This window comes from Pleurodeles waltl, unplaced genomic scaffold, assembly GCF_031143425.1.
Source record: "Pleurodeles waltl isolate 20211129_DDA unplaced genomic scaffold, aPleWal1.hap1.20221129 scaffold_71, whole genome shotgun sequence".
Lineage (NCBI taxonomy): Eukaryota > Metazoa > Chordata > Amphibia > Caudata > Salamandridae > Pleurodeles > Pleurodeles waltl.
Window position 1 is genome coordinate 2654861 of NW_027150392.1, and position 21570 is coordinate 2676430.

At 48.4% G+C, this 21570-nt stretch overlaps 1 protein-coding gene across 1 annotated transcript in view; it reads left to right on the plus strand.

Moving 5' to 3' along the window:
- The window catches only part of LOC138280279 (CD5 antigen-like), a 527257-nt gene extending 506053 nt beyond the window's left edge, over nucleotides 1-21204 (plus strand). Inside the window, exon 5 of the mRNA XM_069219469.1 lies at nucleotides 20491-21204. Within this exon, the coding sequence (XP_069075570.1) occupies nucleotides 20491-21014 (524 nt within the window). The 3' untranslated portion in view covers nucleotides 21015-21204. The remainder of the gene's footprint in view (nucleotides 1-20490) is intronic.
- The last annotated feature ends 366 nt before the right edge of the window (nucleotides 21205-21570 follow it).

Sequence of the window (21570 nt, forward strand, 5' to 3'; positions counted from 1 at the left end):
ACTCACTACAAGCCAGTCCAGCCTCCTACAACTGCCTATCTAAATCCAGCTGTTGCTTCTTGAGCTTCAGCCTGGATTGTTCCACTCTCAATCTATTGAGCTCCCTTTCTAACATTCTGTCATCAGGGTGGGTGGGTGAGGCATGTCTTGAAACAGAAGTATGCTGAGAATGAACAGAAGGAGACCTGGCCCTAACAGATGGCACTCTAACAACCTGGCTAACAGAATGAACACTCCTACTATGATGAGAAGGAACACTTTTACTGTGATGTGAGATAACACTATTACTGTGGTGTGAAATCACATCAGTGCCAGCTATGCTAGGTGGCTTGCTAGGGGGCAGGTTGGAAAGATTCCCTCCCAAATCTTTTGCTAGGGGTGCCCCAGAATCAGAGTGGGAACCATCAGCTAATTTCTCACCAGAAGTGCCAACTAAGGTCTTATCTTGTTCAATGAGCATATTAACCAACAGTTGTCTTGAGGGATTCTTCCCTACCCCTAAACCTCTATCTACACAGAGACTCCTTGCTTGCTTCCAGCTAAGGTTATCATAAGCTATGTTGGACAGATCAAGAGTTTGGCCTGTACCAGACATTTTAGACAGTGTTTAAGGGATAGAAAAAGTGAGAAAAAGTTTTCAGAACTTATTAAAAGACAGAAAAAAAAACTTTTAAAACTTTTTAAGAACTTTTTAGAAAGTTTAGAGGCACTTTTCAGCACTTAGCAAAGAAGTGAGAGAAGAAAAGCAAAACTTTTTGGTTAGGTGTACATACACTGAACTTGTTTTGTATATTTTTCTCTTATGAAAAGTACAATGACAAAAGTGGTAAGTAGTTGCAAAGTACTTATCCCACCGCTGCACAACCAATGTAGGAGGCTGGACTGGCTTGTAGTGAGTACCAAGGGGTACTTACACCTTGCACCAGGCCCAGGTATCCCTTATTAGTGTATAGGGGTGTCTAGCAGCTTACGCTGATAGAAAATGGTAGCTTAGCAGAGCAGCTTAGGCTGAACTAGGAGACGAGTGAAGCTCCTACAGTACCACTAGTGTCACTTGCACAATATCATAAGAAAACACAATACACAGATGTACTAAAAATAAAGGTACTTTATTTTTATGACAATATGCCTAAGTATCTCAGTGAGTACCCTCAGTACGAGGATAGCAAATATACACAAGATATATGTACACAATACAAAAATATGCAGTAATAGCAATAGAAAACAGTGCAAACAATGTATAGTCACAATAGAATGCAATGGGGGCACATAGGGATAGTGGCAACACAAACCATATACTCTAGAAGTGGAATGCGAACCACGAATGGACCCCAAACCTATGTGACCTTGTAGAGGGTCACTGGGACTGTAAGAAAACAGTGAGGGTTAGAAAAATAGCCCAACCCAAGACCCTGAAAAGTGGGTGCAAAGTGCACCTAAGTTCCCCAAAGAGCACAGAAGCCGTGATAGGAGAATTCTGCAGGAAAGACCAACACCAGCAATGCGACAACAATGGATTTCCAGACGAGAGTACCTGTGGAACAAGGGGACCAAGTCCAAAAGTCACGATCAAGTCGGGAGTGGGCAAATGCCCAGGAAATGCCAGCTGTGGGTGCAAAGAAGCTGCCACTGGATGGTAGAAGCTGAGGATTTTGCTTGAACGACAAGGGCTAGAAACTTCCCCTTTGGAGGATGGATGTCCCACGCCGTGGAGAGTCGTGCAGAAGTGTTTTCCCGCAGAAAGACTGCAAACAAGCCTTGCTAGCTGCAAAGCTTGCGGTTAGAGTTTTTGGATGCTGCTGTGGCCCAGGAGGGATCAGGATGTCGCCAATTGTGTGAGGGAACAGAGGGGGCGTCCAGCAAGACAAGAAGCTTTCTCAGAAGCAGGCAGCATCTGCAGAAGTGCTGGAACAGGCACTACAAAGTGGAGTGAAACGGTGCTCACCCGAAGTTGCACAAGAGAGTCCCACGCCGCCGGAGGACAACTCAGGAGGTCGTGCAATGCAGGTTAGAGTGCCGTGGACCCAGGCTTGGCTGTGCACAAAGGAAATCCTGGAAAAGTGCACAGGAGCCGGAGTAGCTGCAAAACACGCGGTTCCCAGCAATGCAGTCTGGCGTGGGGAGGCAAGGACTTACCTCCACCAAACTTGGACTGAAGAGTCACTGGACTGTGGGAGTCACTTGGACAGAGTTGCTGAGTTCAAGGGAACTCGCTCGTCGTGCTGAGAGGAGACCCAGAGGACTGGTGATGCAGTTCTTTGGTGCCTGTGGTTGCAGGGGGAAGATTCTGTCGACCCACGGGAGATTTCTTCGGAGCTTCTAGTGCAGAGAGGAGGCAGACTACCCCCACAGCATGCAACACCAGGAAAACAGTCGAGAAGGCGGCAGGATCAGCGTTACAGTGTCGCATTAGTCGTCTTTGCTACTTTGTTGCAGTTTTGCAGGCTTCCAGCGCGGTCAGCAGTCGATTCCTTGGCAGAAGGTGAAGAGAGAGATGCAGAGGAACTCTGAGGAGCTCTTGCATTCGTTATCTAAGGAATTCCCCAAAGCAGAGACCCTAAATAGCCAGAAAAGAGGGTTTGGCTACTTAGGAGAGAGGATAGGCTAGCAACATCTGAAGGAGCCTATCAGAAGGAGTCTCTGACGTCACCTGCTGGCCTTGGCCACTCAGAGCAGTCCAGTGTGCCAGCAGCACCTCTGTTTCCAAGATGGCAGAGGTCTGGAGCACACTGGAGGAGCTCTGGGCAACTCCCAGGGGAGGTGCAGGTCAGGGGAGTGGTCACTCCCCTTTCCTTTGTCCAGTTTCACACCAGAGCAGGGCTGAGGGGTCCCTGAACCGGTGCAGACTGGCTTATGCAGAAATGGGCACCATCTGTGCCCATGAAAGCATTTCCAGAGGCTGGGGGAGGCTACTCCTCCCCTGCCTTAACACGTTTTTCCAAAGGGAGAGGGTGTAACACCCTCTCTCTGAGGAAGTCCTTTGTTCTGCCTTCCTGGGCCAAGCCTGGCTGTACCCCAGGAGGGCAGAAACCTGTCTGAGGGGTTGGCAGCAGCAGCAGCTGCAGTGAAACCCCTGAAAAGGCAGTTTGGCAGTACCCGGGTCTGTGCTAGAGACCCGGGGAATCATGGGATTGTCTCCCCAATACCAGGATGGCATTGGTGGGGCAATTCTATGATGTTAGACATGTTACATGGCCATATTCGGAGTTACCATTGTGAAGCTACACATAGGTAGTGACCTATGTGTAGTGCACGCGTGTAATGGTGTCCCCGCACTCACAAAGTCCGGGGAATTTGCCCTGAACAATGTGGGAGCACTTTGGCTAGTGCCAGGGTGCCCACACATTAAGTAACTTAGCACCCAACCTTTACCAGGTAAAGGTTAGACATATAGGTGACTTATAAGTTACTTAAGTGCAGTGTAAAATGGCTGTGAAATAACGTGGACGTTATTTCACTCAGGCTGCAGTGGCAGGCCTGTGTAAGAATTGTCAGGGCTCCCTATGGGTGGCAAAAGAAAATGCTGCAGGCCATAGGGATCTCCTGGAACCCCAATACCCTGGGTACCTCAGTACCATATACTAGGGAATTATAAGGGTGTTCCAGTATGCCAATGTGAATTGGTGAAATTGGTCACTAGCCTGTTAGTGACAATTTGGAAAGAAATGAGAGAGCATAACCACTGAGGTTCTGAATAGCAGAACCTCAGTGAGACAGTTAGTCATAACACAGGTAACACATACAGGGCACACTTATGAGCACTGGGGCCCTGGCTGGCAGGGTCCCAGTGACACATACAACTAAAACAACATATATACAGTGAAATATGGGGGTAACATGCCAGGCAAGATGGTACTTTCCTACACAGGGTAACCATAAGAGTATATGGTCTGGGAGTCTGTCATGCACGAACTCCACAGCACCATAATGGCTACACTGAAAACTGTGAAGTTTGGTATCAAACTTCTCAGGACAATAAATGCACACTGATGCCAGTGTACATTTTATTGTAACATACACCTCAGAGGGCACCTTAGAGGTGCCCCCTGAAACCTTAACCGACTACCCGTGTAGGCTGACTGGTTTTAGCAGCCTGCCACACACCAGACATGTTGCTGGCCACATGGGGAGAGTACCTTTGTCACTCTGTGGCTAGTAACAAAGCCTGTACTGGGTGGAAATGCTTATCACCTCCCCCTGCAGGAACTGTAACACCTGGCGGTGAGCCTCAAAGGCTCGCCCCCTTTGTTACAGCACCACAGGGCACTCCAACTAGTGGAGTTGCCCGTCCCCTCCGGCCACGGCCCCAATTTTGGCGGCAAGGCCGGAGGAGATAATGAGAAAAACAAGGAGGAGTCACTGGCCAGTCAGGACAGCCCCTAAGGTGCCCTGAGCTGAGGTGACTCTGACTTTTAGAAATCCTCCATCTTGCAGATGGAGGATTCCCCCAATAGGTATAGGAATGTGCCCCCCTCCCCTCAGGGAGGAGGCACAAAGAGGGTGTAGCCACCCTCCAGGACAGTAGCCATTGGCTACTGCCCTCCCAGACCTAAAACACCCCCCTAAATACTGTATTTAGGGACTCCCCAGAACCTAGGAACTCAGATTCCGGCAACCTAAGAAGAAGACTGCTGAGCTGAAAAACCCTGCAGAGAAGACGGAGACACCAACTGCTTTGGCCCCAGCCCTACCGGCCTGTCTCCCCACTTCTAAAGACACTGCTCCAGCGACGCTTTCCACAGGGACCAGCGACCTCTGAAGCCTCAGAGGTCTGCCCTGCATCTAGAAGGACCAAGAACTCCCGAGGACAGCGGCTCTGTTCACCAAAGACTGCAACTTTGCAACAAAGGAGCAACTTTGAAACAACACGCGTTTCCCGCCGGAAGCGTGAGACTTGGCACTCTGCACCCGACGCCCCCGGCTCGACTTGTGGAGAACAAACACCACAGGGAGGAGTCCCCGGCGACTGCGAGACCGTGAGTAGCCAGAGTTGACCCCCCTGAGCCCCCACAGCGACGCCTGCAGAGGGAATCCCGAGGCTTCCCCTGACCTCGACTGCCTGCTTCAAAGACCCAACACCTGGTAAAGGCACTGCATCCGCAGCCCCCAGGACCTGTAGGATCTGACCTCCAGTGCAGGAGCGACCCCCAGGTGGCCCTCTCCCTTGCCCAGGTGGTGGCTACCCCGAGGAGCCCCCCCCTTGCCTCCTGCATCGCTGAAGAGACCCCTTGGTCTCCCATTGCTTTCTATTGAAAACCCAACGCTTGTTTGCACACTGCACCCGGCCGCCCCCGTGCCGCTGAGGGTGTACTTTCTGTGTGGACTTGTGTCCCCCCACCCCGGTGCCCTACAAAATCACCCTGGTCTGCCCTCCAAAGACACAGGTACCTACCTGCTGGCAGACTGGAACCGTGGCACCCCCTTCTCCATTGAAGCCTATGCATTTTGGGCACCACTTTGACCTCTGCACCTGACCGGCCCTGAGCTGCTGGTGTAACTTTGGGGTTGCTCTGAACCCCCAACGGTGGGCTACCTTGGACCCAAACTTGAACCCCGTAGGTGGTTTACTTACCTGCAAAAACTAACAAACACTTACCTCCCCCAGGAACTGTTGAAAATTGCAGTGTGTCTAGTTTTAAAATAGCTATATGTCATTTATGTGAAAACTGTATATGCTATTTTGCTAATTCAAAGTTCCTAAAGTACCTACCTGAAATACCTTTCATTTGAAGTATTACTTGTAAATTTTGAACCTGTGGTTCTTAAAATAAACTAAAAAATATATTTTTCTATACTAAAACCTATTGGCCTGGAATTGTCTCTGAGTGTGTGTTTGTCATTTATTGCTTGTGTGTGTACAACAAATGCTTAACACTACTCCTTTGATAAGCATACTGCTCGACCACACTACCGAATATAGAGCATTAGAATGATCTCTTTTTGCCACTATCTCACCTCTAAGGGGAACCCTTGGACTCTGTGCATACTATTCCTTACTTTGAAATAGTGCATACAGAGCCAACTTCCTACACCTCTCCTGACAACTTGCTCAGATCCTGGAACACAGGTGGTGGACTGAAGTGACACAGACTGTCCAAAGGTCCAACTGCCCACATTTGGTGTAGGTAAGAGCTTGCCTCCCTGTGCACCGCATGTTTTGCAGCTCCTAGGGCTGTGCACTTCTCCAAGGAATCCTTCATGCACACCATAGTCCAGGTCCCCAGCAATCTATACTGTGAAGCTCAGCTCCCTGGGTTGTTCCCCGGTGGTGTGGAATCCCTTTGTGTAGTGCTGCAATGATTTGCAACTCTTTGTCCCTGTGTCCTGGGACTCCTGTGGGTGCTGCCTGGTCTTCTGAGGGTTCTCTGAAGTTCTGAGGGTCCCCTCTGTCTCCTCAGTCCAGGTTGAGACCCCCAGGTCCCTCCTGGGTCCAGGTAGCGCCTTTTCCTACCAAACAAGTCTTGGGTGAGCCAAGGCTTGTTGGTGGAATCCAATGACGAAAACCAGCCTGCATTCTTCTACTCGATGTGGGACAGCTCTTGCACCAAGCAGGAACCCCTCAGCTGTCTTCTTTGGTGTATTTCAGACTTTTTCTTCTAACCAGAGAATCCACTTTTGCACCTTCATCCGAGTTAGCAGTGGCTCCTGTTCTTCTTGGACTCTTCAGCTGTTCTTGGACTTGGTCTCTTCTCTCCGCGGGTCTTCAGGTCCAGGAATCCATCATTGGTGTCTTGCAATCTTTCTTGTTTTTTGTATAATTCTTTATCACAACTTCTAGTGTGTTCTGAGGAAACTTGCTGTACTTTCCTACTGATTTCTTGGGCTCTGGGGTGGGGTACTTTACTTACCTTTGGTGTTTTCTTACACTCCCAGCACCCCTCTACACATTACTCTTGCCTAGGTGGGAAACTGACATTCAAATTCCACTATTTTAGTATATGGTTTGTGTTCCCCTTAGGCCCATTGTAACCTATGGTGATTTTCACTATTTGCACTATTTTATGACTGTTTACTTACCTGATTTTGGTTACTAGTGTATCTTTTGTGAATAATACTTACCTCCTAAGGGAGTATAGCCTATAAGATATTTTTGGCCTTGTGTCACATAAATAAAGTACCTTTATTTTTGGTAACACTGAGACGCAAAACTGCGCTAACGCAGTTTTGCGTCAAAAAAATTAGCGCCGGCTAACGCCATTCTGAAGCGCCATGCGGGCGCCGTATTTATTGAATGGCTGTGAGAAAGTAGCCTCTTTCTAGCCTTGTTACCCCCACTTTAGGCCTGTTTGTGAGTGTATGTCAGGGTGTTTTCACTGTCTCACTGTGATCCTGCCAGCCAGGGCCCAGTGCTCATAGTGAAAACCCTATGTTTTCAGTATGTTTGTTATGTGTCACTGGGACCCTGCTAGTCAGGACCCCAGTGCTCATTAGTTTGTGGCCTATATGTATGTGTTCCCTGTGTGGTGCCTAACTGTCTCACTGAGGCTCTGCTAACCAGAACCTCAGTGGTTATGCTCTCTCATTTCATCCAAATTGTCACTAACAGGCTAGTGACCATTTTTACCAATTTACATTGGCTTACTGGAACACCCTTATAATTCCCTAGTATGTGGTACTGAGGTACCCAGGGTATTGGGGTTCCAGGAGATCCCTATGGGCTGCAGCATTTCTTTTGCCACCCATAGGGAGCTCTGACAATTCTTACACAGGCCTGCCACTGCAGCCTGAGTGAAATAACGTCCACGTTATTTCACAGCCATTTTACACTGCACTTAAGTAACTTATAAGTCACCTATATGTCTAACCTTTACCTGGTAAATGTTAGGTGCAAAGTTACTTAGTGTGAGGGCACCGTGGTACTATCCAAGGTGCCCCCACATTGTTCAGGGCCAATTTCCCTGACTTTGTGAGTGCGGGGACACCAGTACACGCGTGCACTACATATAGGTCACTACCTATATGTAGCTTCACAATGGTAACTCCGAATATGGCCATGTCTAAGATCATGGAATTGCCCCCTCTATGCCATCCTGGCATTGTTGGCACAATTCCATGATCCCAGTGGTCTGTAGCACAGACCCTGGTACTGCCAAACTGCCCTTCCTGGGGTTTCACTGCAGCTGCTGCTGCTGCCAACCCCTCAGACAGGCATCTGCCCTCCTGGGGTCCAGCCAGGCCTGGCCCAGGATGGCAGAACAAAGAACTTCCTCTGAGAGAGGGTGTGACACCCTCTCCCTTTGGAAAATGGTGTGAAGGCAGGGGAGGAGTAGCCTCCCCCAGCCTCTGGAAATGCTTTCTTGGGCACAGATGTGCCCAATTCTGCATAAGCCAGTCTACACCGGTTCAGGGGACCCCTTAGCCCTGCTCTGGCGCGAAACTGGACAAAGGAAAGGGGAGTGACCACTCCCCTGACCTGCACCTCCCCTGGGAGGTGTCCAGAGCTCCTCCAGTGTGCTCCAGACCTCTGCCATCTTGGAAACAGAGGTGCTGCTGGCACACTGGGCTGCTCTGAGTGGCCAGTGCCACCAGGTGACGTCAGAGACTCCTTCTGATAGGCTCCTTCAGGTGTTAGTAGCCTATCCTCTCTCCTAAGTAGCCAAACCCTCTTTTCCGGCTATTTAGGGTCTCTGTCTCTGGGGAAACTTTAGATAACGAATGCAAGAGCTCATCCGAGTTCCTCTGCATCTCTCTCTTCACCTTCTGCCAAGGAATCGACTGCTGACCGCGCTGGAAGCCTGCAAACCTGCAACATAGTAGCAAAGACGACTACTGCAACTCTGTAACGCTGATCCTGCCGCCTTCTCGACTGTTTTCCTGCTTGTGCATGCTGTGGGGGTAGTTTGCCTCCTCTCGGCACCAGAAGCTCCAAAGAAATCTCCCGTGGGTCGACGGAATCTTCCCCCTGCAACCGCAGGCACCAAAAACCTGCATTACCGGTCCCTTGGGTCTCCTCTCAGCACGATGAGCGAGGTCCCTCGAATCCAGCGACTCTGTCCAAGTGACCCCCACAGTCCAGTGACTCTTCAGTCCAAGTTTGGTGGAGGTAAGTCCTTGCCTCACCTCGCTGGGCTGCATTGCTGGGAACCGCGACTTTTGCAGCTACTCCGGCCCCTGTGCACTTCCGGCGGAAATCCTTTGTGCACAGCCAAGCCTGGTCCACGGCACTCTAACCTGCATTGCACGACTTTCTAAGTTGGTCTCCGGCGACGTGGGACTCCTTTGTGCAACTTCGGCGAGCACATTTCACGCATCCTCGTAGTGCCTGTTTCTGGCACTTCTCCGGGTGCTACCGGCTTCAGAGAGGGCTCCTTGTCTTGATCGACGTCTCCTCTCTCTGCTGGTCCAATTTGCGACCTCCTGGTCCCTCCTGGGCCTCAGCAGCGTCCAAAAACGCTAACTGCACGATTTGCAGCTAGCAAGGCTTGTTGGCGTTCTTTCGGCGGGAAAACACTTCTGCACGACTCTCCACGGCGAGATGGATCCGTCCACCAAAGGGGAAGTCTCTAGCCCTTTTCGTTCCTGCAGAAACCTCAGCTTCTTCTGTCCAGTAGAAGCTTCTTTGCACCCGCAGCTGGCATTTCCTGGGCATCTGCCCATCTCCGACTTGCTTGTGACTTTTGGACTTGGTCCCCTTGTTCCACAGGTACCCTAGATTGGAAAGCCACAGTTGTTGCATTGCTGGTTTGTGTCTTTCCTGCATGATTCCTCTAACACAACTTCTTTGTCCTTAGGGGAACTTTAGTGCACTTTGCACTCACTTTTCAGGGTCTTGGGGAGGGTTATTTTTCTAACTCTCACTATTTTCTAATAGTCCCAGCGACCCTCTACAAGGTCACATAGGTTTGGGGTCCATTCGTGGTTCGCATTCCACTTTTGGAGTATATGGTTTGTGTTGCCCCTATCCCTATGTTTCCCCATTGCATCCTATTGTAACTATACATTGTTTGCACTGTTTTCTAAGACTATACTGCATATTTTTGCTATTGTGTATATATATCTTGTGTATATTTCCTATCCTCTCACTGAGGGTACACTCTAAGATACTTTGGCATATTGTCATAAAAATAAAGTACCTTTATTTTTAGTATAACTGTGTATTGTGTTTTCTTATGATATTGTGCATATGACACTAGGTGGTACTGTAGTAGCTTCACACGTCTCCTAGTTCAGCCTAAGCTGCTCTGCTAAGCTACCATTATCTATCAGTCTAAGCTGCTAGACACCCTATACACTAATAAGGGATAACTGGGCCTGGTGCAAGGTGCAAGTACCCCTAGGTACTCACTACAAGCCAGTCCAGCCTCCTACATTGGTTGTGCAGTGGTGGGATAAGTGCTTTGAGACTGCTTACCACTCTTGTCATTGTACTTTTCATAAGAGAAAAATATACAAAACAAGGTCAGTGTATATACACATAGCCAAAAAGTTTTGCATTTCCTCTTTTCACTCTTTTCTAAGTGCTGAAAAGTACTTCTAAACTTTCAAAAAGTTCTTAAAAGTTTAAAAAGTTTTTTTCTGTCTTTCCAAAAAGTTCTGAAAACTTTTTTCTCTTTTTCTATCACTTTAACTCTCTCTAAAAATGTCTGGCACAGGCCAAAATGTTGATCTGTCCAAACTTGCATATGATCACCTTAGCTGGAAAGGAGCAAGGAGTCTCTGCATAGAGAGAGGTTTGAGTGTAGGGAAGAATCCTTCCTTAGAACTGTTAATTAACATGCTTAGAGTACAGGATAAGGGCATAAGTGCCCAATCTGTTGAAAAAGTAGCTAATGGTTCTCAATCTGATCCAGGGACTCCCCCAGGAAAAGATTCAGGAAAGAAACTTCTCAGCCTGCCCATTACTAGACAGTCTAGCATAGTTGGTACAGAGGTTGAATCACACCATACTGATGATGTGCTCTCACATTATACTGTTAGCCAAGCTGTTAGGGTGCCCTCTGTAAGGGACAGATCTCCTTCTGTTCATTCCCATCATACCTCTGTATCTAGAAATGTCCCTCCCACCCACCCTGATGACAGATTGTTAGAAAGGGAACTCAATAGATTGAGAGTGGAACAAACCAGACTGAAGCTTAAAAAGCAACAGCTGGATTTGGATAGACAGTCTTTAGAATTAGAGAAGGAAAGACAGAAGTTGGGTTTAGAAACCCATGGTGGCAGCAGCAGTATTCCCCATAGTCATCCTGCAAAAGAGCATGATTCCAGGAATCTGCACAAGATAGTTCCCCCTTATAAGGAGGGGGATGACATTAACAAGTGGTTTGCTGCACTTGAGAGGGCCTGTGTTGTACAGGATGTCCCTCAAAGGCAGTGGGCTGCTATCCTATGGCTATCATTTAGTGGAAAAGGTAGGGATAGGCTCCTTACTGTGAAAGAAAGTGATGCCAATAATTGTACAGTTCTTAAGAATGCACTCCTAGATGGTTATGGCTTAACCACTGAACAATACAGGATAAAGTTCAGAGAGACCAAAAAGGAGTCTTCACAAGACTGGGTTGATTTCATTGACCATTCAGTGAAGGCCTTGGAGGGGTGGTTACATGGCAGTAAAGTTACTGATTATGACAGCCTGTATAACTTGATCCTGAGAGAGGATATTCTTAATAATTGTGTGTCTGATTTGTTGCACCAGTACCTGGTAGACTCTGATCTGACCTCTCCCCAAGAATTGGGAAAGAAGGCAGACAAATGGGTCAGAACAAGGGTGAACAGAAAAGTTCATACAGGGGGTGACAAAGATGGCAATAAGAAGAAAGATGGTGAAAAATCTCAAGATAAGCATGGGGATAAGGGTAAAACCAAAGATCCCACTTCAAATCTTAAACACTCTTCAGAGGGTGGGGATAAAACAAATTCTTCCTCTTCTTCCCAACCTGCACACATTAAAAAGCCTTGGTGCTTTGTGTGTAAAAACAGAGGCCATAGGCCAGGGGATAAGTCCTGTCCAGGTAAACCCCCTGAGCCTACCACCACTAATACATCAAGCTCTAGTGCCCCTAGCAGTAGTGGTACTAGTGGTGGGACTGCTGGCAACAGTCAAGTTAAGGGTGTAGTTGGGTTCACTTATGGGTCCATCATAGAAACTGGGGTAGTCAGTCCCAAGACAGTTTCTGTCACACCTAGTGGCATTGGCCTTGCCACACTGGCTGCTTGTCCCCTTACAATGGATAAGTACAGGCAGACAGTTTCAATAAATGGTGTTGAGGCCTTGGCCTACAGGGACACAGGTGCCAGTATCACTTTGGTGACTGAAAACCTAGTGCACCCTGATCAACACATCATCGGACAACAGTATAAGATTATTGATGTCCATAACTCCACTAAGTTTCTTCCCTTAGCTATAATTCAGTTTAGTTGGGGTGGAGTTACTGGCCCTAAGCAGGTGGTGGTATCACCTAGCTTACCTGTAGACTGTCTCTTAGGTAATGACCTAGAGGCCTCAGGTTGGGCTGATGTAGAGTTTTATGCCCATGCAGCCATGCTGGGCATCCCTGAGGAATTGTTCCCTCTCATTTCTACTGAAATGAAAAAGCAAAGGAGAGAAGGCCTGAAAACTCAGGATCCCTCTCCATCAACAGGGAAAAAGGGTATCACAGTATCCCCTAACCACCCTACCATTCAGGATACCATTCCTGTGGTGGGAGAAACCTCTCCTGGGGTGGCACCTGTTCTAAGGGAATCATCAGCTGGCAAAGCTGGACTCCCTGAGGTAGAAGTACCTCTCTGTGGGATAACTAACATTGGTGACAAAAAGAGCACCATTTTAGTTAACATGGAGCATCCCTCCAACCCTCCCAGAGAAACTTTAGTGCAGAAACTCTGCACTGCCTCACAACACTTAGGACAGCATCCCTGCCCTAGTGTGGAGCTCATAGGACAGCATCCCTGCCCTGCTCCAACTCAAGAGAAACAGCATCCCTGTTCTCTCTTCCAGCCATATGGACAAAGTTTTTGCCCAGCTATGGCCTTTCTGAGACAGCATCCCTGTCTGGCATTTCCATCACTACAAATAGGTTCAGTGGACAATTCCCACTGCTCTAAACTAAAACTTACTGATTGTGAGAAAGTAGCCTCTTTCTAGCCTTGTTACCCCCACTTTTGGCCTGTTTGTGAGTGTATGTCAGGGTGTTTGTCACTGTTTTCACTGTCTCACTGGGATCCTGATAACCAGGCCTCAGTGCTCATAGTGAAAACACTATGTTTTCAGTATGTTTGTTATGTGTCACTGGGATCCTGCTGGTCAGGACGCCCGTGTGCTCATAGGTTTGTGGCCTATATGTATGTGTCACTGGGACCCTGTCACACAGGGCCCCAGTGCTCATAGGTGTGCATGTATATGTTCCCTGTGTGGTGCCTAACTGTCTCACTGAGGCTCTGCTAACCAGAACCTCAGTGGTTATGCTCTCTCATTACTTTCAAATTGTCACTAACAGGCTAGTGACCATTTTTACCAATTTACATTGGCTTACTGGAACACCCTTATAATTCCCTAGTATATGGTACTGAGGTACCCAGGGTATTGGGGTTCCAGGAGATCCCTATGGGCTGCAGCATTTCTTTTGCCACCCATAGGGAGCTCTGACAATTCTTACACAGGCCTGCCACTGCAGCCTGAGTGAAATAACGTCCACGTTATTTCACAGCCATTTTACACTGCACTTAAGTAACTTATAAGTCACCTATATGTCTAACCTTTACCTGGTAAAGGTTAGGTGCAAAGTTACTTAGTGTGAGGGCACCCTGGCACTAGCCAAGGTGCCCCCATATTGTTCAGAGCCAATTCCCTGAACTTTGTGAGTGCGGGGACACCATTACACGCGTGCACTACATATAGGTCACTACCTATATGTAGCTTCACCATGGTAACCCCGAATATGGCCATGTAACATGTCTATGATCATGGAATTGCCCCCTCTATACCATCCTGGCATAGTTGGCACAATCCCATGATCCCAGTGGTCTGTAGCACAGACCCTGGTACTGCCAGACTGCCCTTCCTGGGGTTTCACTCCAGCTGCTGCTGCTGCCAACCCCTCAGACAGGCAGCTGCCCTCCTGGGGTCCAGCCAGGCCTGGCCCAGGATGGCAGAACAAAGAACTTCCTCTGAGAGAGGGTGTGACACCCTCTCCCTTTGGAAAATGGTGTGAAGGCAGGGGAGGAGTAGCCTCCCCCAGCCTCTGGAAATGCTTTGTTGGGCACAGATGTGCCCAATTCTGCATAAGCCAGTCTACACCGGTTCAGGGACCCCTTAGCCCCTGCTCTGGCGCGAAACTGGACAAAGGAAAGGGGAGTGACCACTCCCCTGACCTGCACCTCCCCTGGGAGGTGTCCAGAGCTCCTCCAGTGTGCTCCAGACCTCTGCCATCTTGGAAACAGAGGTGCTGCTGGCACACTGGACTGCTCTGAGTGGCCAGTGCCACCAGGTGACGTCAGAGACTCCTGCTGATAGGCTCCTTCAGGTGTTAGTAGCCTTTCCTCTCTCCTAGGTAGCCAAACCCTCTTTTCTGGCTATTTAGGGTCTCTGTCTCTGGGGAAACTTTAGATAACGAATGCATGAGCTCAGCCGAGTTCCTCTGCATCTCCCTCTTCACCTTCTGATAAGGAATCGACCGCTGACCGCGCTGGAAGCCTGCAAATCTGCAACATAGTAGCAAAGACGACTACTGCAACTCTGTAACGCTGATCCTGCCGCCTTCTCGACTGTTTTCCTGCTTGTGCATGCTGTGGGGGTAGTCTGCCTCCTCTCTGCACCAGAAGCTCCGAAGAAATCTCCTGTGGGTCGACGGAATCTTCCCCCTGCAACCACAGGCACCAAAAAGTTGCATTACCGGTCCCTTGGGTCTCCTCTCAGCACGACGAGCGAGGTCCCTCGAATCCAGCGACGCTGTCCAAGTGACCCCCACAGTCCAGTGACTCGTCAGCCCAAGTTTGGTGGAGGTAAGTCCTTGCCTCACCTCGCTGGGCTGCATTGCTGGGAACCGCGACTTTGCAGCTACTCCGGCCCCTGTGCACTTCCGGCGGAAATCCTTCGTGCACAGCCAAGCCTGGGTCCACGGCACTCTAACCTGCATTGCACGACTTTCTAAGTTGGTCTCCGGCGACGTGGGACTCCTTTGTGCAACTTCGGCGAGCACCGTTTCACGCATCCTCGTAGTGCCTGTTTCTGGCACTTTTCCGGGTGCTACAAGCTTCAGTAAGGGCTCTCTGTCTTGCACGACGTCCCCTCTCTCAGCAGGTCCAATTTGCGACCTCCTGGTCCCTCCTGGGCCCCAGCAGCGTCCAAAAACGCCAAACGCACGATTTGCGTGTAGCAAGGCTTGTTGGCGTCCTTCCGGCGGGAAAACACTTCTGCACGACTCTCCAAGGCGATATGGATCCGTCCACCAAAGGGGAAGTCTCTAGCCCTTTTCGTTCCTGCAGAAACCTCAGCTTCTTCTGTCCAGTCGAAGCTTCTTTGCACCCGCAGCTGGCATTTCCTGGGCATCTGCCCATCTCCGACTTGCTTGTGACTTTTGGACTTGGTCCCCTTGTTCCACAGGTACCCTAGATTGGAAATCCACAGTTGTTGCATTGCTGGTTTGTGTCTTTCCTGCATTATTCCTCTAACACGACTCTTTTGTCCTTAGGGGAACTTTAGTGCACTTTGCACTCACTTTTCAGGGTCTTGGGGAGGGTTATTTTTCTAACTCTCTCTATTTTCTAATAGTCCCAGCGACCCTCTACAAGGTCACATAGGTTTGGGGTCCATTCGTGGTTCGCATTCCACTTCTGGAGTATATGGTTTGTGTTGCCCCTATGTTTCCCCATTGCATCCTATTGTAACTATACATTGTTTGCACTGTTTTCTAAGACTATACTGCATATTTTTGCTATTGTGTATATATCTTGTGTATATTTCCTATCCTCTCACTGAGGGTACACTCTAAGATACTTTGGCATATTGTCATAAAAATAAAGTACCTTTATTTTTAGTATAACTGTGTATTGTGTTTTCTTATGATATTGTGCATATGACACTAAGTGGTACTGTAGTAGCTTCACACGTCTCCTAGTTCAGCCTAAGCTGCTCTGCTAAGCTACCATTATCTATCAGCCTAAGCTGCTAGACACCCTATACACTAATAAGGGATATCTGGGCCTGGTGCAAGGTGCAAGTACCCCTTGGTACTCACTACAAGCCAGTCCAGCCTCCTACACTGATAGAAACTCTGAAAATACATCTTCACATTGTTGCTTAGCTAAAAAACTTCAAACAGGGTGATTAACATCCCCACAGGGAAGTAACCATATAGTGGATGATAAAGGGAGTAACCAGTCTATTGCAGAGCTACTCTCTACTTATCACCACTTAGACAATAAAGTCTCAACTGGCCAAGGTTAGCCTTATTGTCCTTCGTTTGGGGGGGGTTGTGTGAGAAAGTAGCCTCTTTCTAGCCTTGTTACCCCCACTTTAGGCCTGTTTGTGAGTGTATGTCAGGGTGTTTTCACTGTCTCACTGGGATCCTGCCAGCCAGGGCCCAGTGCTCATAGTGAAAACCCTATGTTTTCAGTATGTTTGTTATGTGTCACTGGGACCCTGCTAGTCAGGACCCCAGTGCTCATAAGTTTGTGGCCTATATGTATGTGTTCACTGTGTGGTGCCTAACTGTCTCACTGAGGTTCTGCTAACCAGAACCTCAGTGGTTATGCTCTCTCATTTCATCCAAATTGTCACTAACAGGCTAGTGACCATTTTTACCAATTTACATTGGCTTACTGGAACACCCTTATAATTCCCTAATATATGGTACTGAGGTACCCAGGGTATTGGGGTTCCAGGAGATCCCTATGGGCTGCAGCATTTCTTTTGCCACCCATAGGGAGCTCTGACAATTCTTACACAGGCCTGCCACTGCAGCCTGAGTGAAATAACGTCCACGTTATTTCACAGCCATTTTACACTGCACTTAAGTAACTTATAAGTCACCTATATGTCTAACCTTTACCTGGTAAATGTTAGGTGCAAAGTTACTTAGTGTGAGGGCACCGTGGTACTAGCCAAGGTGCCCCCACATTGTTCAGGGCCAATTTCCCTGACTTTGTGAGTGCGGGGACACCATTACACGCGTGCACTACATATAGGTCACTACCTATATGTAGCTTCACAATGGTAACTCCGAATATGGCCATGTAACGTGTCTAAGATCATGGAATTGCCCCCTCTATGCCATCCTGGCATTGTTGGCACAATTCCATGATCCCAGTGGTCTGTAGCACAGACCCTGGTACTGCCAAACTGCACTTCCTGGGGTTTCACTGCAGCTGCTGCTGCTGCCAACCCCTCAGACAGGCATCTGCCCTCCTGGGGTCCAGCCAGGCCTGGCCCAGGATGGCAGAACAAAGAACTTCCTCTGAGAGAGGGTGTGACACCCTCTCTCTTTGGAAAATGGTGTGAAGGCAGGGGAGGAGTAGCCTCCCCCAGCCTCTGGAAATGCTTTCTTGGGCACAGATGTGCCCAATTCTGCATAAGCCAGTCTACACCGGTTCAGGGGACCCCTTAGCCCTGCTCTGGCGCGAAACTGGACAAAGGAAAGGGGAGTGACCACTCCCCTGACCTGCACCTCCCCTGGGAGGTGTCCAGAGCTCCTCCAGTGTGCTCCAGACCTCTGCCATCTTGGAAACAGAGGTGCTGCTGGCACACTGGACTGCTCTGAGTGGCCAGTGCCACCAGGTGACGTCAGAGACTCCTTGTGATAGGCTCCTTCAGGTGTTAGTAGCCTATCCTCTCTCCTAAGTAGCCAAACCCTCTTTTCTGGCTATTTAGGGTCTCTGTCTCTTGGGAAACTTTAGATAACGAATGAAAGAGCTCATCCGAGTTCCTCTGCATCTCTCTCTTCACCTTCTGCCAAGGAATCGACTGCTGACCGCGCTGGAAGCCTGCAAACCTGCAACATAGTAGCAAAGACGACTACTGCAACTCTGTAACGCTGATCCTGCCGCCTTCTCAACTGTTTTCCTGCTTGTGCATGCTGTGGGGGTAGTCTGTCTCCTCTCTGCACCAGAAGCTCCGAAGAAATCTCCCGTGGGTCGACGGAATCTTCGCCCTGCAACCGCAGGCACCAAACACCTGCATTACCGGTCCCTTGGGTCTCCTCTCAGCACGACGAGCGAGGGCCCTCGAATCCAGCGACTCTGTCCAAGTGACCCCCACAGTCCAGTGACTCTTCAGTCCAAGTTTGGTGGAGGTAAGTCCTTGCCTCACCTCGCTGGGCTGCATTGCTGGGAACCGCGACTTTTGCAGCTACTCCGGCCCCTGTGCACTTCTGGCGGAAATCCTTTGTGAACAGCCAAGCCTGGGTCCACGGCACTCTAACCTGCATTGCACGACTTTCTAAGTTGGTCTCCGGCGACGTGGGACTCCTTTGTGCAACTTCGGCGAGCACCGTTTCACGCATCCTCGTAGTGCCTGTTTCTGGCACTTCTCCGGGTGCTACCGGCTTCAGAGAGGGCTCTTTGTCTTGCTCGACGTCTCTTCTCTCTGCTGGTCTAATTTGCGACCTCCTGGTCCCTCCTGGGCCTCAGCAGCGTCCAAAAACGCTAACTGCACGATTTGCAGCTAGCAAGGCTTGTTGGCGTTCTTTCGGCGGGAAAACACTTCTGCACGACTCCCCACGGCGAGAGGGATCCGTCCACCAAAGGGGAAGTCTCTAGCCCTTTTCGTTCCTGCAGAAACCTCAGCTTCTTCTGTCCAGTAGAAGCTTCTTTGCACCCGCAGCTGGCATTTCCTGGGCATCTGCCCATCTCCGACTTGCTTGTGACTTTTGGACTTGGTCCCCTTGTTCCACAGGTACCCTAGATTGGGAATCCACAGTTGTTGCATTGCTGGTTTGTGTCTTTCCTGCATGATTCCTCTAACACGACTTCTTTGTCCTTAGGGGAACTTTAGTGCACTTTGCACTCACTTTTCAGGGTCTTGGGAGGGTTATTTTTCTAACTCTCACTATTTTCTAATAGTCCCAGCGACCCTCTACAAGGTCACATAGGTTTGGGGTCCATTCGTGGTTCGCATTCCACTTTTGGAGTATATGGTTTGTGTTGCCCCTATCCCTATGTTTCCCCATTGCATCCTATTGTAACTATACATTGTTTGCACTGTTTTCTAAGACTATACTGCATATTTTTGGTATTGTGTACATATAACTTGTGTATAATTGCTATCCTCATACTGAGGGTACTCACTGAGATACTTTGGCATATTGTCATAAAAATAAAGTACCTTTATTTTTAGTATATCTGTGTATTGTGTTTTCTTATGGTATTGTGCAAGTGACACTAGTGGTACTGTAGGAGCTTCACTCGTCTCCTAGTTCAGCCTAAGCTGCTCTGCTAAGCTACCATTATCTATCAGCCTATGCTGCTAGACACCCTATACACTAATAAGGGATAACTGGGCCTGGTGCAAGTACCCCTTGGTACTCACTACAAGCCAGTCCAGCCTCCTACAATGTCATACGCCGCCAGTGTCTGCAGAGAGTTGTTCCCCTTGATCCTACATGGACATAATAGGGGCTGATGTCTTAAGGGCCCTTACTCTTGTTGCTGAGTGGGTGTATTAGGGAGCTGATGTAGCTCTGTTCCTTGCTTTTGCATTTACTCTGTCCTTTGTTCTTATATGGATGTAAAGGGGGGGGCAGTGCCTCTATGCAATCATATTTGTTGGTTCTGCAATAGAAAGGCTGGTGTCTCCATTTATCCCTGTCCCTTTTGCGTAGATGAATGTGATTGGGAGCCTGATTCTGATGCAAGCCTGCCCTTGGTTCAGCAGGGCTTGTGACGAGAAAAGTGGCTGAATTGATCTTTTACTCCTACAGGAACCAACAGATTCCTTTCAGTTATGGATTCACAAGGGTGTGTTTCTTTTAAGTCCAGCCCATTATTTCCTACGGGATTTATATTTTGGCGGACGGCATATCCATCACCATCGTGACGAAGTAACTTGTCCGCGGAAATCTAAATCAGGCCCATATTCTCACTACCACTTCTGCAGTCTTTTCTCCTAATCTCAATTTTTTAAGTCAGTGCAGATGATAATGACCTAGCTCAGGCCTGACAAGCCCAGAGATCTTGTGACAGCATTGTTAATATTGAAAGAGAGGGAGTTTGCATCTAAACAAAGAGAGCAGTAGATTGGCGCATGTGAGCACAGTAGAGAACTGAAGATAATTTGTCTTCTAGAACATGTCTGAAGGCAATTCTGGGTTTCAATGTCATCTTAAAGGTAGTAGTTCAGCACCCACATCCTTCAAATGCCTTGTGTTTATTTATACTGTATCAAGGGATAAAGAGACTTGGACAGACAGGAGGATGCACAGATGGATTGGGCGATGGATGGATAGAAGGGTGGGTGACAGAAAGAAGCTGGTGGCTTAGAAGGGTGAAGATAGATGAGACAGGAGGGACTGACAGCTGGACAGACTGACTCACCTATACAAACCTTCTCTTTCTCCTCAGAATCTCTCTTCTGGGATCAGGACACAGCTCATCCTTCGCAAGACATCTCCACGGATGGGAAACAAGTCACATGGCTTTCTGTTGAAATTTTTTTTACCGAGAATATGAAGAGATTTCGTCATCCTGCTTGTGTCTTCGGAACTGTGGGCTTCACCTCTGGGAAGCATTACTGGGAGCTGAAGGTGCCCACAAACAGTGTCAGAAAATATTATTTTGTATTGTGGTTTGTAGGGGTAGCCAGGCAGTCTGTTGCTAGAAAAAGAATCGAACAGAAAGTTGAGCCTGACAATGGCTTCTGGGTTTTGGGGCGTAATGCAGTGTTTTCTAAGATTTACAGCTCACCTACGTCACTTTCAGGGAAGCTACCATTAGTACCTCACATTGGAGTTTACCTGGACTTTGAGGGAGGGCTGGTGTCTTTCTTCAATGCTGAGACCCAGGAGCACCTCTTCACCTACACAGACACCTTCACAGAGAAGGTCTTCCCTCTGGTTTGTAGCTACTATTCCTCAACTATTAATTAATCTGTGGAGGAGCAGGCCTGTGAATGTATTTGTTTCATCATTTCTATAATTCACTTCCTTGGAGGAAGTTTTGTTGTAAATCACGTTCAGAACTGATTTAGCTATTTCAAGGAAGTCATTCGCATTTATAAAGATTCAGGAATTTAAATTGGCATTGTTCCTGGACATTGCTACAAACATGGATACAAAAGGGCAGACATTTGTTTCTGCCACTTGAATATTTAAAATAAACATTCTACCAGTTAACAGATCATGGCAACTCTGTTCTCATTATTCGCACCGAAACACTCACTATGAATCACTTCATTTTCTACTGGACATTGTGCCTTAATCTGGTGGACTAGCTGACTGGGCCAAGCACCTGCTGCAGAACTTACTTTGCAAACTGCAGGCCACAGCAGCCTTCATGTTGTGTGCAAGAAGAAACTTCCATTTATTTCAGAACTACCATCTCCTTCTCATTTTGTCAGTAGTACTAGGCCAAATACCAAACTCTTATCCACTATATAGTACCATTGTGGGATTGAACCATGTGAGCAGCAACATCTTCACACTA